This window comes from Nerophis ophidion, linkage group LG29 (assembly GCF_033978795.1).
Source record: "Nerophis ophidion isolate RoL-2023_Sa linkage group LG29, RoL_Noph_v1.0, whole genome shotgun sequence".
Lineage (NCBI taxonomy): Eukaryota > Metazoa > Chordata > Actinopteri > Syngnathiformes > Syngnathidae > Nerophis > Nerophis ophidion.
In genome coordinates, this window is record NC_084639.1 from 3,570,076 (window position 1) to 3,585,075 (window position 15,000).

A 15,000-nucleotide genomic window follows, 5' to 3' on the forward strand; every position below is an offset into this window, starting at 1 on the left:
TGTGACACAGGGCTTGTTCAACAGCACATGGGTTGAGTTTTTCCTTGCCCTGATGTGGGATCTGAGCCGAGGATGTCATTGTGGCTTGTGGAGCCCTTTGAGACACTTGTGATTGAGGGCTGTATAAATCAACTTTTATTGATTGATTGATAAAAAAAGGCAGTTAACTGGGCTACCTGAGCGTTATACAACATAGTAAACATTTAACCCTAATCCTTCTGAGAGAGGATCGATTACTTCATTCTAAATTTACCAGAAGTGGATCTTGCTTTTTCAAGCAGCCAATTTTTTTACACTGATTTTTTTTTTAATTCAATTTTTTAACAAAGAATTTAAATTTTGCTTTTTCAGGCAGCAATTTTTCTAACTGATTTTTTTTACACCGAATTTTTAATCAATCAATTTTAAATCTTGTTTTTCCAAGCAGCAATTGTTTTACACAAATTTTTTTTTACGCTGAATTTTTAAACAATTAATTTTAAATCTTGCTTTTACAGGCAGCACATTTTTTTGTACACTTAATGTCTTTTATACTGAATTTTTAAACAATGAATTTTAAATCTTGCTTTTTCAGGCAGCAAATTTTTTACACAGAATTTTTAATCAATGAATTTTAAATCTTGCTTTTTCAGGCAGCAGTTTTTTACACTTACTTTCTTTTATATTGAATTTTCAAACAAATTTTAAATCTTGTTTTTTCAGGCAGCAAATTTTTTTACACTGAATTTTTTTTTACACAGGTTTTTTTAACACAAAATTTTTAAACAATCAATTTTAAATCTTTCTTCTTTAGGCAGCAACATTTTTTTTACACTTTATTTTATACTGAATTTTTTAACAATGATTTTTCAATCTTGCTTTTTCAAGCAGCACATTTTTTCACACTGAATTTTTTTTACAATGAATTTTTAAGTAGTGAATTTTAAATGTTGCTTTTTCAATTAGCACTTTTTTTTTTACATTGAATTTTTTTTTCACTAAATTTCTAATCAATGAATTTTAAATCTTGCTTTTTCAGGCAGCAAATTTTTTTACATTAATTTTTTTTTTACACTGATTTTTTTTTTTTTACACTAAATTTTTAAACAATGAATTTTAAATCTTTCTTCTTTAGGCAGCAACATTTTTTTACACTTTATTTTATACAGAATTTTTTAACAATGATTTTTCAATCTTGCTTTTTAAAGCAGCACATTCTTTCACACTGAATTTTTTTTTTACAATGAATTTTTAAGTAGTGAATTTTAAAGGTTGCTTTTTCAAGCAGCACTTTTTTTTTTACATGGAATTTTTTTTACACTAAATTTTTAATCAATGAATTTTAAATCTTGCTTTTTCAGGCAGCAATTTTTTTACACTGAATTTCCAAACACACATTTTGAAACACTTAATTTTTAAACACATTTTGCTAACATTTGTTTTTTTCAACGATATAGCATATTTTACTGTAAAAAAAAAAAACCTGTTCACAAAATTAAATCGCAAAAAATTCAGCTACATAAATTCAGTGTCTAAAAAAAAGATTTCGTAATAAAGACACAAATCTACCTCCATACTTACTCGTCCTTACTCGTACACGAAAAACGACTCCACTTGTCATAAACTGCGAGGTGGTATTGATAGCGTGAGCAGTGCTACCTCGTTCTTGCAGTGCATGTCCTTAGCATTCCAGTCCGGAGATCACCTGACGCTTGCTCTTCACACTCCACACCACCAGGAGGCAGCATAGTGGCACGGGGGAGTCTCTGCTGTGTTCCATTTAAAACTAGCTGCAACAGAACATCTTAAATTCGCCCAGTGAGGTGTTCCACAAGAACATTATTGTTATATTGCCAGACTTCCTCGCCGTGAAACTTCAAAGATGCATTGTGAGACATACTGGAGTGCAGCCGTGGTCGTCAGCAGCCCGGCTGGTAGGCGCCAGGGAGCGTGCCCGCCGCCGCCGCAGGCACCAGGGCGAGATAGTTGGAGGGCACATAGCCCCTCCGCCTGCCTCTCACCTCCACCAGGCTCCACTCGCGGCTCCCTCTCTTGTCGTGAGGCTCCAGGACCCGGACCGGCTCGCCCGCCACCACGGAGACTTCGTGGTTTCCCCTCGCTGTGAAGTTGTAGGCCGCAAACACCTGCGAAAAACATTCCACATTTGTCTAGTATCCGGAACACAATGTGTACTTTTTTCGATCTCGGGAAATGTAAAACTACTGGAATATTTAATAGTTTGCTATAGGGCTGGGCGATATGGTCTTTTAACCTTCCTCTTGTGTTAGCTTTCTGTTACCATCTCTTATGTTAACGGGTCGGTTTTGACCCATGTCTTAAATCAGCTGTAAAATACACTAAAAACAATTATCTATCATCCAATTTGTTTCTCATCTCTTGGTTACCTCGTTAGGCTTCCTTATCCTTGAAAATATTGGTTTTAATATTTTTGGTTTGGGCCATTGGGCCTTTTTTTGTCAGTATACCCCTCGATTTCAATTTTTAAAGATGGTAAAACGAACCTCAAGGGAATCATATAAATAAAAAAAAAGGTTACCCAACTATTACTAAGGGGTATTAGAACACATCTCTTAAATAAATGTGATTTATTTATTTTTTCATTTTAAGAATTTTAACTATAGTAACATCTATGGTGTTACGGGTCAATTTCGACCCATATATATTTACTTCAAGAAAAAGGCTAAAACGTAGTTTTGTCAGCAACAGAAATCCAACATCAAACAAACAACAACCAACAACCAATCAAGCAAATGAAACCAAGAGAAATAGATTACTAGTTCCAAAACTAATAAAAAAACAAAATCGGAGTGGCAAAAAGTGACACTTTTAGTGTCCGTCTTTTGTTTGTTTTTGTACAGGATAACAAGGTAAAATGAGAATCCACTAAAGCTCACATGATTGGGAGAGGAGCTGGCTGTCAGTGTGTTCAGTTTTGGCTCTTATCATTGCTTTATCATCTTATTTTTATAACTGGGTCGAAACCGACCCTAACAACACCAAGGGCATAATTTCTACCAGAGCATTTTATAATTTAGTGAAAAAAATTAAAATGTTTTATTTTGTTGACAAAGAGGTTCCTGACAAAGTCAAAAAGCTTTGATGCAAAAAAATAAATGTATGTGGTGTTTTTATGTATTTAAAAACTAAAACGGGTCGGTGCCGACTCTAACACAAGACGAAGGTTAATAAAATCTCAATATTTTTAGGCCATGTCACGATACACCATATATATCTCCATATTTTGCCTTAGCCTTGAATGAACACTTGATGCATATAATCACGGCAGTATGATGATTCTATGTGTCTACATTCAAACATTCTTCTTCATACTGCATTAATATATGCTACTTTTAAACTTTCATGCAGAGAGGGAAATCACAACTAAGTCAATTGACCAAAACTGTATTTATTAAACATTTATTAAGCAGTGGCACAAACATTCATGTCATTTCAAAACAGAAAGTGCAAGATTGTCAGAGGCATTTTAAAACAAGCTATGAGTGCACTTTTGTGCATGATGTCACTAAGATGACATATCAAAATAACACTAAATTAAAGTGCACTTTTTGTACAGAACGCCACTACAATAGTTTAAAACAAATAAAGTGCACTTTTGTGCATGATGTCACACAAGATATTTCAATAAGTGTCAAATAAAAATGAGCTGCATAATAGGACATCAAATAGTGTATGTCCTTCGCTATGTGGTAGGTTCCTGCGGACATCATCTCCTTCTGTTGTTGACTATTTTTTTCATTCGGTGTTGATGTGGAAATAGTTGCTTCGGCATTTTGTTCGTGTGGCACCGAACAGAGATGTTGACATGCGGAGTTTCAAGCACTTCTAGCAGGTGACTTTTCAAATGACGCCACATTAGCAGTGGTGCTACTTTTTTGCATAAATGTTCAACATATTCCCGCTTGAAGCCAAACTACCGTCAGACTAGGGCTGGGCGATATATCGATATACACGATATATCGCGGGTTTGTCTCTGTGCGATATAGAAAATGACTATATCGTGATATTTGAGTGTACGTTCTCACGCAGTTGCTTTTAGCTGCGGGCATTACACTACAGGCTCTCCTCGCTTTTTCCTGTCTTTCCTTCTCACAGACAGAAAGCGCACCTTCTTACATACGTCACGTACGTATACGCCCTCGTGGAGCAGAGAGGTAGCATCATGGGTCACGTTAGCTGTGATGCTAGCAGAGCCGTGCGAGTGGTAATACGAGAGAAAGAAGAAGCGAATGAAGGAAAAAGTAATTCCCAAGAAAAACAGCAGGGGGTCCATCGTCTGGCGGTGGTTTGGCTTCAAGTGGGAAGATGTTGAACAGACAACCGTAATAAGTCAAGCATGCGGCACAAACGTTGCTATAAAAAGTAGCATTACTGCTAATATGTTGCATCATTTATAAAGTCTCCTGCTAGAGAATGAAGAGTACTTACTTCGCACATCAACATTTCCATTCGTTGCCACACGCCCACACCATCAAAATGCCGAGGCAAACATTTCCACATCAACACCGTATGAAAAAAGTAGAATTTAATAACGTCATTAGTAACCAGCTCTATACTCTCGGCAGGGTTCTTGAGGGTGCATGGGAGTTTGCCCAACCAGTCTACATGTGCTTTGTGGACTTGGAGAAGGCATTCGACCGTGTCCCTCGGGAAGTCCTGTGGGGAGTGCTCAGAGAGTATGGGGTATCGGACTGTCTTATTGTGGCGCTCCGTTCCCTGTATGATCAGTGCCAGAGCTTGGTCCGCATTGCCGGCAGTAAGTCGAACACATTTCCAGTGAGGGTTGGACTCCGCCAAGACTGTCCTTTGTCACCGATTCTGTTCATAACTTTTATGGACAGAATTTCTAGGCACAGTCAAGGCGTTGAGGGGTTCCGGTTTGGTAACCGCAGGATTAGGTCTCTGCTTTTTGCAGATGATGTGGTCCTGATGGCTTCATCTAACCGGGATCTTCAGCTCTCACTGGATCGGTTTGCAGCCGAGTGTGAAGCGACCGGAATGAGAATCAGCACCTCCAAGTCCGAGTCCATGGTTCTCGCCCGGAAAAGGGTGCAGTGCCATCTCCGGGTTTGGGAGGAGACCCTGCCCCAAGTGGAGGAGTTCAAGTACCTAGGAGTCTTGTTCACGAGTGAGGGAAGAGTGGATCGTGAGATCGACAGGCGGATCGGTGCGGCGTCTTCAGTAATGCGGACGTTGTACCGATCCGTTGTGGTGAAGAAGGAGCTGAGCCGGAAGGCAAAGCTCTCAATTTACCGGTCGATCTACGTTCCCACCCTCACCTATGGTCATGAGCTTTGGGTCATGACCGAAAGGATAAGATCACGGGTACAAGCGGCCCAAATGAGTTTCCTCCGCCGTGTGGCGGGTCTCTCCCTTAGAGATAGGGTGAGAAGCTCTGCCATCCGGGAGGAACTCAAAGTAAAGCCGCTGCTCCTTCACATCGAGAGGAGCCAGATGAGGTGGTTCGGGCATCTGGTCAGGATGCCACCCGAACGCCTCCCTAGGGAGGTGTTTAGGGCACGTCCAACCGATAGGAGGCCACGGGGAAGACCCAGGACACGTTGGGAAGATTATGTCTCCCGGCTGGCCTGGGAACGCCTCGGGATCCCCCGGGAAGAGCTAGACGAAGTGGCTGGGGAGAGGGAAGTCTGGGTTTCCCTGCTTAGGCTGTTGCCCCCGCGACCCGACCTCGGATAAGCGGAAGATGATGGATGGATGGATGGATGGCATTAGTAACCTACCACATAGCGAAGGACGAGCACTATTTGATTTCCAATGATGCAGCTCATTTTTATTTGACCCTTAAAATGCCTCTGACAATCTTGCACTCCCTGTTTTGGAAATGACATGAATGTTTGTGCCACTGCTTAATAACTGTTTAATAAATACACTTTTGGTCAATTGACTTAGTTGTGATTTCCTTCTCTGCATGAAAGTTTAAAAGTAGCATATATTAATGCAGTATGAAGAAGAATGTTTGAATGTAGACACATAGAATCATCATACTGCTGTGATTATATGCATCAAGTGTTCATTCAAGGCTAAGGCAAAATACGGAGATATATATGGTGTATCGTGACATGGCCTAAAAATATCGAGATATTTAAAAAAGGCCATATCGCCCAGCCCTACGTCAGACAATGGACCCCCTGCTGTTTTCTTGGGAATTAATTCTTCCTTCATTTGTTACCAGATTCGCACCTTCTCTCTCTCTCGTATTACCACCCGCACCGCACCGTTAGCATCACAGCTAACGTTGCACATGTGACGTATGTAAGAGGTTGCGCTTGTTTTATGTCTCCGTGAGAAGGAGAGACAACAAAGAGTTGGAAACGCGTGCAGTGTAATGCCCGCAGCTAAAAGCAACTGCGTGAGAATGTATACTCGAATATCACGATATCGTCATTTTCTGTATCGCACAGAGACAAACCCGCGATAAATCGAGTATATCGAAATATCGCCCAGCCCTAGTCTGCTACCATCAAATATCACAAAAATGTACAGAGATGGAAAATACTAGAACAGGGGTGGCAAACTCATTTTCATTGAGGGCCACATCGCAGTAATGGCTGCTTTCAGAGGGTCGCTTTTTTAAAATTCATTTACATTATGCATGCGGGTAATAACCTGGGATTAATCACGATTAATCGAAATGTATGTGCATTTGATTGTTAGATGTTTTTATGTATAACTTGCTTTGAAATCATAAATAAACGTGACACGCAGATATTTAACTATTTGTTTTAATCTCACAAAAATAGTTTTGCAATACAGTATATTGAAATACAATTGGCATGATCAAATTAAAGTTTCAAATATGCATTTTTTTCCTGTCAACATTGAAAAAACAAATGCATTTAGTGAAAAAAATTTCATTATAAAAGCATTTTAATGATACCCATTTTTTCCAGGCTTTTGCGGGGCCACATAGAATGATGGGGCGGGCCAGAACTGGCCCCCGGGCTTTGAATTTGACACCACTGTACTAGAATTTAAAACTGCCTTTGAAGTACAGTATGTGCATATTGCTTTGTGGGGTGTCTCTGCGGAATCAATTAAATGAGGAAATCAAACAAATAACACAATTCAATTTAAAAATATATGTACATGTATGTATACATCTGTAAAAATATGTATAATGCATATGTTCCTTTTTGACTGTACTTAAATGTATAATTGACTGTATTTATATTATTCACATGTGAATAATGCTGTAAATAGACTACTTATGCTATTCACATGTGAATAATGCTGTAAATAGACTACTTATGCTATTCACATGTGAATAATGCTGTATAAGACTGTATTTATATTATTCACATGTGAATACTGCTGTATAAGACTGTATTTATATTATTCACATGTGAATAATGCTGTATAAGACTGTATTTATATTATTCACATGTGAATACTGCTGTATAATAGACTATTTATATTATTCACATGTGAATACTGCTGTATAAGACTGTATTTATATTATTCACATGTGAATACTGCTGTATAAGACTGTATTTATATTATTCACATGTGAATAATGCTGTATAAGACTGTATTTATATTATTCACATGTGAATACTGCTGTATAATAGACTATTTATATTATTCACATGTGAATACTGCTGTATAAGACTGTATTTATATTATTCACATGTGAATACTGCTGTATAAGACTGTATTTATATTATTCACATGTGAATACTGCTGTATAATAGACTATTTATATTATTCACATGTGAATACTGCTGTATAAGACTGTATTTATATTATTCACATGTGAATACTGCTGTATAAGACTGTATTTATATTATTCACATGTGAATACTGCTGTATAATAGACTGTATTTATATTATTCACATGTGCATAACGCTGTATAATAGACTGTATTTATGTTGCAAATAGTGGTTCCAATTGTTAAAAAGGAGAGAAAAAGGGTACTAAGTACACATTTATTGAAGAGTAATGACGGAAGTATTGACATTGACATGCAGCATCACCGCCAAGTTGGTGTTTAGCTGACAGTTTGAGAAGTCAAGACAGCTGCAGATCAAGGCTCCCCTGCAACCTTTGACCTCAGCTACCTTGGACGTCCCGTGTCGGATATCATTTAAAATCAATAGGGCTCTTACTTTGAAGGAGGACAATGATCCCTGACCGCTCTTTCACTCGCACAACTTCCAGACAGGCGCGCTAATGAGCACGGCGTCCTTGCAAAGCTACTACGTTTTGCTGAGCGGCCGCTAACGGGACGAGACAGAGCCGCCGCCGCCGGGGCAAAGGTTGTCTCCTGGTAAAACCTCACGTTGGATGACACGATGCCGCCAGAAAGTGAGGCCTGGATTTAATGAAGGGCGTGGCGTCGTTGGTTTTTGGGGGTTTAAGGGGCCAACGCTCTCGTTGCCTGAGGCGAACTCCTCGGCATCGTCATCAGCACGTGCGTGGCCTCAAGGTGGGAGGGTATTTTTTTTTTAATAGCAGGACATTCAGGGTCAAGAGGGAGGGGGGATGCCTGGAGGAGGTCAGCTGAGTTATTAGTCACTATACAGGCAATAAGAACACACACACATATACACACACACACACACACACACACACACACACACACACACACACACACACACACACACACACACACACACACACACACACACACACACACTGGTTATCACTTGGAATGGGGACCAAGTTGTTGATCATGACTTGTGGGGACCACCCTTTCTACATGTTGGGGAGGCATAAAAAAAAGTAGGTAAAATGTCCACTGCCCAATTAGCTCATACACGTCTTTAAATCTCTGGATTGATGAAGTAATGTCCAGATAATGTGCTATTTTAAATTTAATTATTTTTTTTATTTTTTTTCTCCCATTGACCCTACTTCAAGGGTGTCCAAACTTTTTCCACAGACGACCGCACACGGAAAAATTTAGGCACGCGGGGGCCATTTTGATATTTTTCATTTTCAAACCATAACAAAATATGGGGAGCATAGAGGGTCTCAGTCACTAAAATGTTAAAAATAAGTCAAATTATTATTATTTTATATTGAATGCTTACAGTAAATCTCTGTATTAACTTGAGGTTGATATAAAGTAAAACAAATAAGGTTTTATGCCTTTTCTGTCAAAGACAACTTTGTCTTTTATAGTAAAACTGAAATATGCAGTATTTAGACAGATAGATAGATAGATAGATAGATAGATAGATAGATAGATAGATAGATAGATAGATAGATAGATAGATAGATAGATAGATAGATAGATAAATAGTACTTTATTGATTCCTTCAGGAGAGTTCCTTTATTTAGCAATTAAAGCCCTAAAAGATCAATAATGCAGGACACCATCGATTTTAATGACTTAATATTTTTGAGTAATCACAGTGAAAAGTTTAATAAAATCCTACTGAATATATTTGAGATCCGAAAGGTTCCCCACTGGGTGTGAGTTTTCCTTGCCCTTTTGTGGGTTCTTCCGAGGATGTTGTAGTCGTAATGATTTGTGCAGTCCTTTGAGACATTTGTGATTTGGGGCTATATAAATAAACATTGATTGATTGATTGATTGATAAAGTGATGCATTTTTATTAGTTTTTATTTTTTTTATTTTTAACACTTAAATTTTAAGATCAACTTCCGATTAATCTGTCGATTTTAAGTTTGAACTATTATTTTGTTTGTTTTATAGTCTCTTGTCGAAACTTTGATGTTTTTATATGGCAACCACACAACATATGCAATATTTTTTCCACATAAAACATCTTAAAGTGATCATTTTTAAGTAATAATTCATTATAACATAGATTTTTTAGTCCTTTTTTTTTTAGCAATGGGAAAAAAAAGAAAATAAAGACAAAAGGAATAAATAAACTGCCAGCATGGCAGCTTTGTGTCAACATTGCCACTTTTTCTCATTAGATTTCACCTCATTCCACTTTTTTTTAAGTGTTTTTGGAAATTTTTGCTGAATGTGTGGCGGGCTGGTAAACGATCAGCTGCGGGCCGCAAATGGCCCCCGGGCCGCACTTTGGACACCCCTGCCCTACTTGTTTACCTGTATCTTAGAGTTTTTGTAAGGGGCGCCGGAAGTTGGCAGACCCGTCAGCGATCAAGTTCTGTCTCCCTGTAATGTTTGTCGGATCTTGAATGGGATTGTGCTGAACATTTTAATTTCCCCCTCGGGGATTAATCAAGTATGTCTGATTCTGTTTCTGATCATTCTTACTGGGGACCCAGCGGAAAAAAGAGTTGATATGGTTCATGGGGACCAAATTTAAATAATTTTGCATGATTCACACAAATTTGTACGTGATTATTGAGGACCATTTAAAAAGTTGAAATGAAATATGACATGATCCTCAGAATACAACACTACAGCTGTCCTCCTCCAGGAAGTTTTACCACTTAAATGTTAAAGCAAATCCTGCATCTTCTGTGACATTACTGAAAACTGCTATTTAGCAGTCATGAAGTTGTCTGCAACTACAACTACCATATATAGCTGCTCCAATTTCGTTGTTCTTTGAACCTGTTCATTGCAATAATGACAATAAAACTCTATTCTATTCTATATAGAAGGATGGAACATTCTGAATGTGAATCATACTTTAATCATATTTTATAATTATACTGTATGAAAATGTCATCCTAAGGAACACTAAACCAGATTTTGTTTTTGGAAAAATATATTAGTTTTAACTAAGGATGGATACCATACAGAATCACAGTACTATTTACGCCAGGATCACAAATGTTTCACTTTTCATATAAAAATAATTTTCTCTTTTACCCATATTTGATACACGTAAACATCTATCCATCCATTTTCTACCGCTTATTCCCTTTGGGGAGGCGGGGGGCGCTGGTGCCTATCTTAGCTACAATCGGGCGGAAGGCGGCGTACACCCTGGACAAGTCTCCACATCATCGCCAGACAACATTCACACTCACATTCACACACTAGGGCCAATTTAGTGTTGCCAATCAACCTATCCCCAGGTGCATGTCTTTGGAGGTGGGAGGAAGCCGGAGTACCCGGAGGGAACCCACGCAGTCACAGGGAGAACATGCAAACTACACACAGAAAGATCCCGAGCCCGGGATTGAACCCAGAACTACGCAGGACCTTTGTATTGTGAGGCAGATGCACTAGCCCCTCTCCTCCTAACCCAAATTTCCCTGTTGTGGGATCAATAAAAAATGATGTTATCATACCTTAAACAACAGGAATTAAATACAAACTCATTTAAACTTGTATTTTTACTTTTTATTTTTAACAACATTGGACATTAAGAACATAGAAAAACTCTTCTACTTAACCAGTATTGCTGAGTATCTCATAATCTACTATTTTACCTGCAATCTCCTCTTGTAGGCCGTAATGTGCTTGTACACATAGAACTTCAGTGCTTGCCATTCCCGGTTTTGGAGAGCTTCCGGTTCGGCCCGCAAACATTTTAAACAGTCACTCTTTGCTGGTACAATACCAGAAAATCACTTAAGCATCTTCAGAATGGATCTGTTTCCCTTCAGGGGGACCTGTTTTTTTGTCCCCATACCGTCAGAGGTGACTGTGTAAACAGAGTAAGGCTGGGCGATATATCGATATATCGCAGGTTTGTCTCTGCGCGATATAGAAAATGACTATATCGTGATATTAGAGTATACGTTCTCACGCAGTTGCTTTTAGCTGCGGGCATTACACTACAGGCTCTTCTCACTCTTTCTTGTCTCTCCTTCTCACAGAGACGTAAACCAAGCGCACCTTCTTACATACGTCACGTGTGCAACGTCACACGCACCCGCGGAGCAGACAGGTAGCGACATGATATCGTTAGCTGTGATGCTAACGGTGAGGTGCGGGTGGTAATACGAGAGAGAGAAGGTGCGAATCTGGTAATAAATGAGGGACGAATTAATTCCCAAAAAAAACAGCACAGGATCCATCGTCCGGCGGTGGTTTGGCTTCAAGCGGGAATATGTTGAACATTTATGCGGCAAAAGCATTGCTACAAAAAGTAGCACCACTGCTAATGTAGCGTCATTTGAAAAGTCACCTGCTAGAGCAGGGGTGCTCACACTTTTTCTGCAGGTGAGCTACTTTTCAATTGACCAAGTCGAGGAGATCTACCTCATTCCTATTCATAATTTATATTTATTTATTTATGAAAAAGACATTTTTGTTAATAAGTTAATGGTGTTTAATGATAATACAAGCATGTTTAACACACATAGATTCCTTTCTTTCATGAAGACAAGAATATAAGTTGGTGTATTACCTGATTCTGATGACTTGCATTGATTGGAATTAAACAGTGGTGCTGATAACGTCCGCATTTTCAAATGGAGGAAAAAAAAAGTCCTCCTTTCTGTCCAATACCACATGAAAGTGGTTGGATCTGGCATCTCATTTGTCCAACTTGCATACTCCTTTTTAAACACTTTGTTATGAGAGTAGCATATGTGTGTGGCCCTTTAATGTCTGGCAGCAGATGAGTGACGTCAGTGAGTGTGCGGGTGGGCAAGCAAGTGAGAAAGCGGTCGCTGAGGGCGGGGGAGAAATACATTGGCATCAAACTACGTAGCTTGCTAGCTTTCTGAGACTCTTATTTTGTTAGCACAGGCAGGATGAAACAGGTCTTTTATGGTGAAGACAGGAACTGTGCAGTCGGTCTTTAGAGTTTTGACAGTAGGTACGGAGTCTCTAGAAATAAAATGTGTTTCTCTGCGTCCGCCCTGTTAGTGATTTTTTTCTTAAATATGAGCTCGCAGCAGCCAGCGTCATCTCACAAGATCCTCGGGTGCCGAGAATGTCAAACAACTGACGAAAGTGAAGTCTTGGTATGATTGATGATTGCTCATTTTTATGTCTATTTTTTAATGCCTGGCTTGAGATCGACTGACACACCCTCCGAGATCGACCAGTCGATCGCGATCGACGTAATGGGCACCCCTGTGCTAGAGAATAAGAAGGGCTTGAAACTCCGCATGTCAACATCTCCAGCAGGTGCCATACCAACAAAATGCCGAAGCAACTATTTCCATATCAACACCGAATGAAAAAAATAGTCAACAACAGAAGGAGATAACCTACCACATAGTGAAGGACATACACTATTTGATGTCCTATTATGCAGCTCATTTTTATTTGACACTTATTGAAATATCTTGTGTGACATCATGCACAAAAGTGCACTTTATTTGTTTTAAACTATTGTAGTGGCTTTCTGTACAAAAAGTGCACCTGAATTTAGTGTTGTTTTGATATGTCATCTTAGTGACATCATGCACAAAAGTGCACTCATAGCTTGTTTTAAAATGTCTCTGACAATCTTGCACTTTCTGTTTTGGAAATGACATGAATGTTTGTGTCACTGCTTAATAACTGTTTAATAAATACAGTTTTGGTCAATTGACTTAGTTGTGATTTCCCTCCCTGCATGAAAGTTTAAAAGTAGCATATATTAATGCAGTATGAAGAAGAATGTTTGAATGTAGACACATAGAATCATCATACTGCTGTGATTATGTGCATCAAGTGTTCATTCAAGGCTAAGGCAAAATATGGAGATATATATTGTGTATCGTGACATGGCCTAAAAACATCAAGAAATAAAAAAAAACGTCATATCGCCCAGCCCTAAAACAGAGTGATGTCCCCATTAAGCAACTTTGCCGGAACACACACACACACACACACACACAGAGACAAACACACACACACCTGGTGATGAAATCTCGCTCCACTCACCTTAATCTCACTCTCTCTGGTTGACACGCTCACATAAACTATCACACATTTACAAGCCTTGACACTCCCGCCTTCAACTCACATGTATTAATAGTGTAAATCAATACACACACGCACGCACGCACACACACGCGCACACACACACACCATGTGACTGATTGATGCTGCCGCTCCAAAGCACACAGTCACGCACGTCAATCAACACGCACCCGCTTGTCAACGGCACTTAATTGAGGAAATAAACATGCTTGCAGTTCAACCAATCAGATCACTGGAACCCGCCCACCAGAGTTTGATGGGTGACTGACAGAGTAGTGACATTGTTCTACTCACATTCTCTACACATTCACGCCGCAGCGCTGGGAAATCCATCCATTTCCTACTGCTTGTCCCTTTCGGGGTCACGAGGGGTGCTGGAGCCTATCTCAGCTGCATTCGTGCAGAAGGCGGCGTACATCCTGGACAAGACACCACTTGATTGCAGGGCCAACACAGATAGACAGACAACATTCACACACTAGGGACCATTTAGTGTTGCCAATCAACCTATCCCCAGGTGCAGGTCTTTGGAGGTGGGAGGAAGCCGGAGTACCCGGAGGGAACCCTGGCAGTCACGGGGAGAACATGCAAACTCCACACAGAAAGATCCTGAGCACAGGATCGAACCACAGATCTTTGTATTGTGAGGCAGACGCACTAACCCCCTCTACCAACGTGCTGCCCTGCTGGGAGATCAATTAATTCAATAAGATTGTAATAATAAAAATGTATTTTTATTATCTGCCATTCGGCAGATGACTTTATGAAGTTCTTTAATAAGAAAATTGAACTTATTAGAAAGGAGATTAAAGACAATGCGTCCCAGCTACAACTGGGTTATAGTAACACAGATACGACTGTATATACGGCGGATACTGCAAATATCCAAAATAGTTTCTCTCGTTTTGATGAAATAACATTAGAAGGATTGTTACAACGTGTAAATGGAATAAAACAGACAACATGTTTACTTGACCCACTTCCTGGGAAACTTATCAAGGAGCTTTTTGTATTATTAGGTCCATCAGTGCTAAATATTATAAACTTATCACTTTCCTCGGGCACTGTTCCCCTAGCATTCAAAAAAGCGGTTATTCATCCTCTCCTTAAAAGACCTAACTTCGCTCCTGACCTCATGGTAAACTACCGACCGGTGTCTCACCTTCCCTTTATTTCAAAAATCCTCGAAAAAATTGTT

The 15,000-nt window shown here is 39.3% G+C and overlaps 1 protein-coding gene across 2 annotated transcripts in view; it reads right to left on the minus strand.

Annotated features, from left to right (window-relative positions):
* Positions 1-15,000, minus strand: part of arhgef37 (Rho guanine nucleotide exchange factor (GEF) 37) — a 77,874-nt gene that overhangs the window by 1,266 nt on the left and 61,608 nt on the right. For both annotated transcript variants that reach the window (XM_061892010.1, XM_061892009.1), the window contains exon 17: positions 1-2,123. This exon is cut by the window's left edge and continues 1,266 nt beyond it. In XM_061892010.1, coding sequence (XP_061747994.1) covers positions 1,899-2,123 — 225 coding nt within the window. In that variant the 3' untranslated portion in view covers positions 1-1,898. The remainder of the gene's footprint in view (positions 2,124-15,000) is intronic.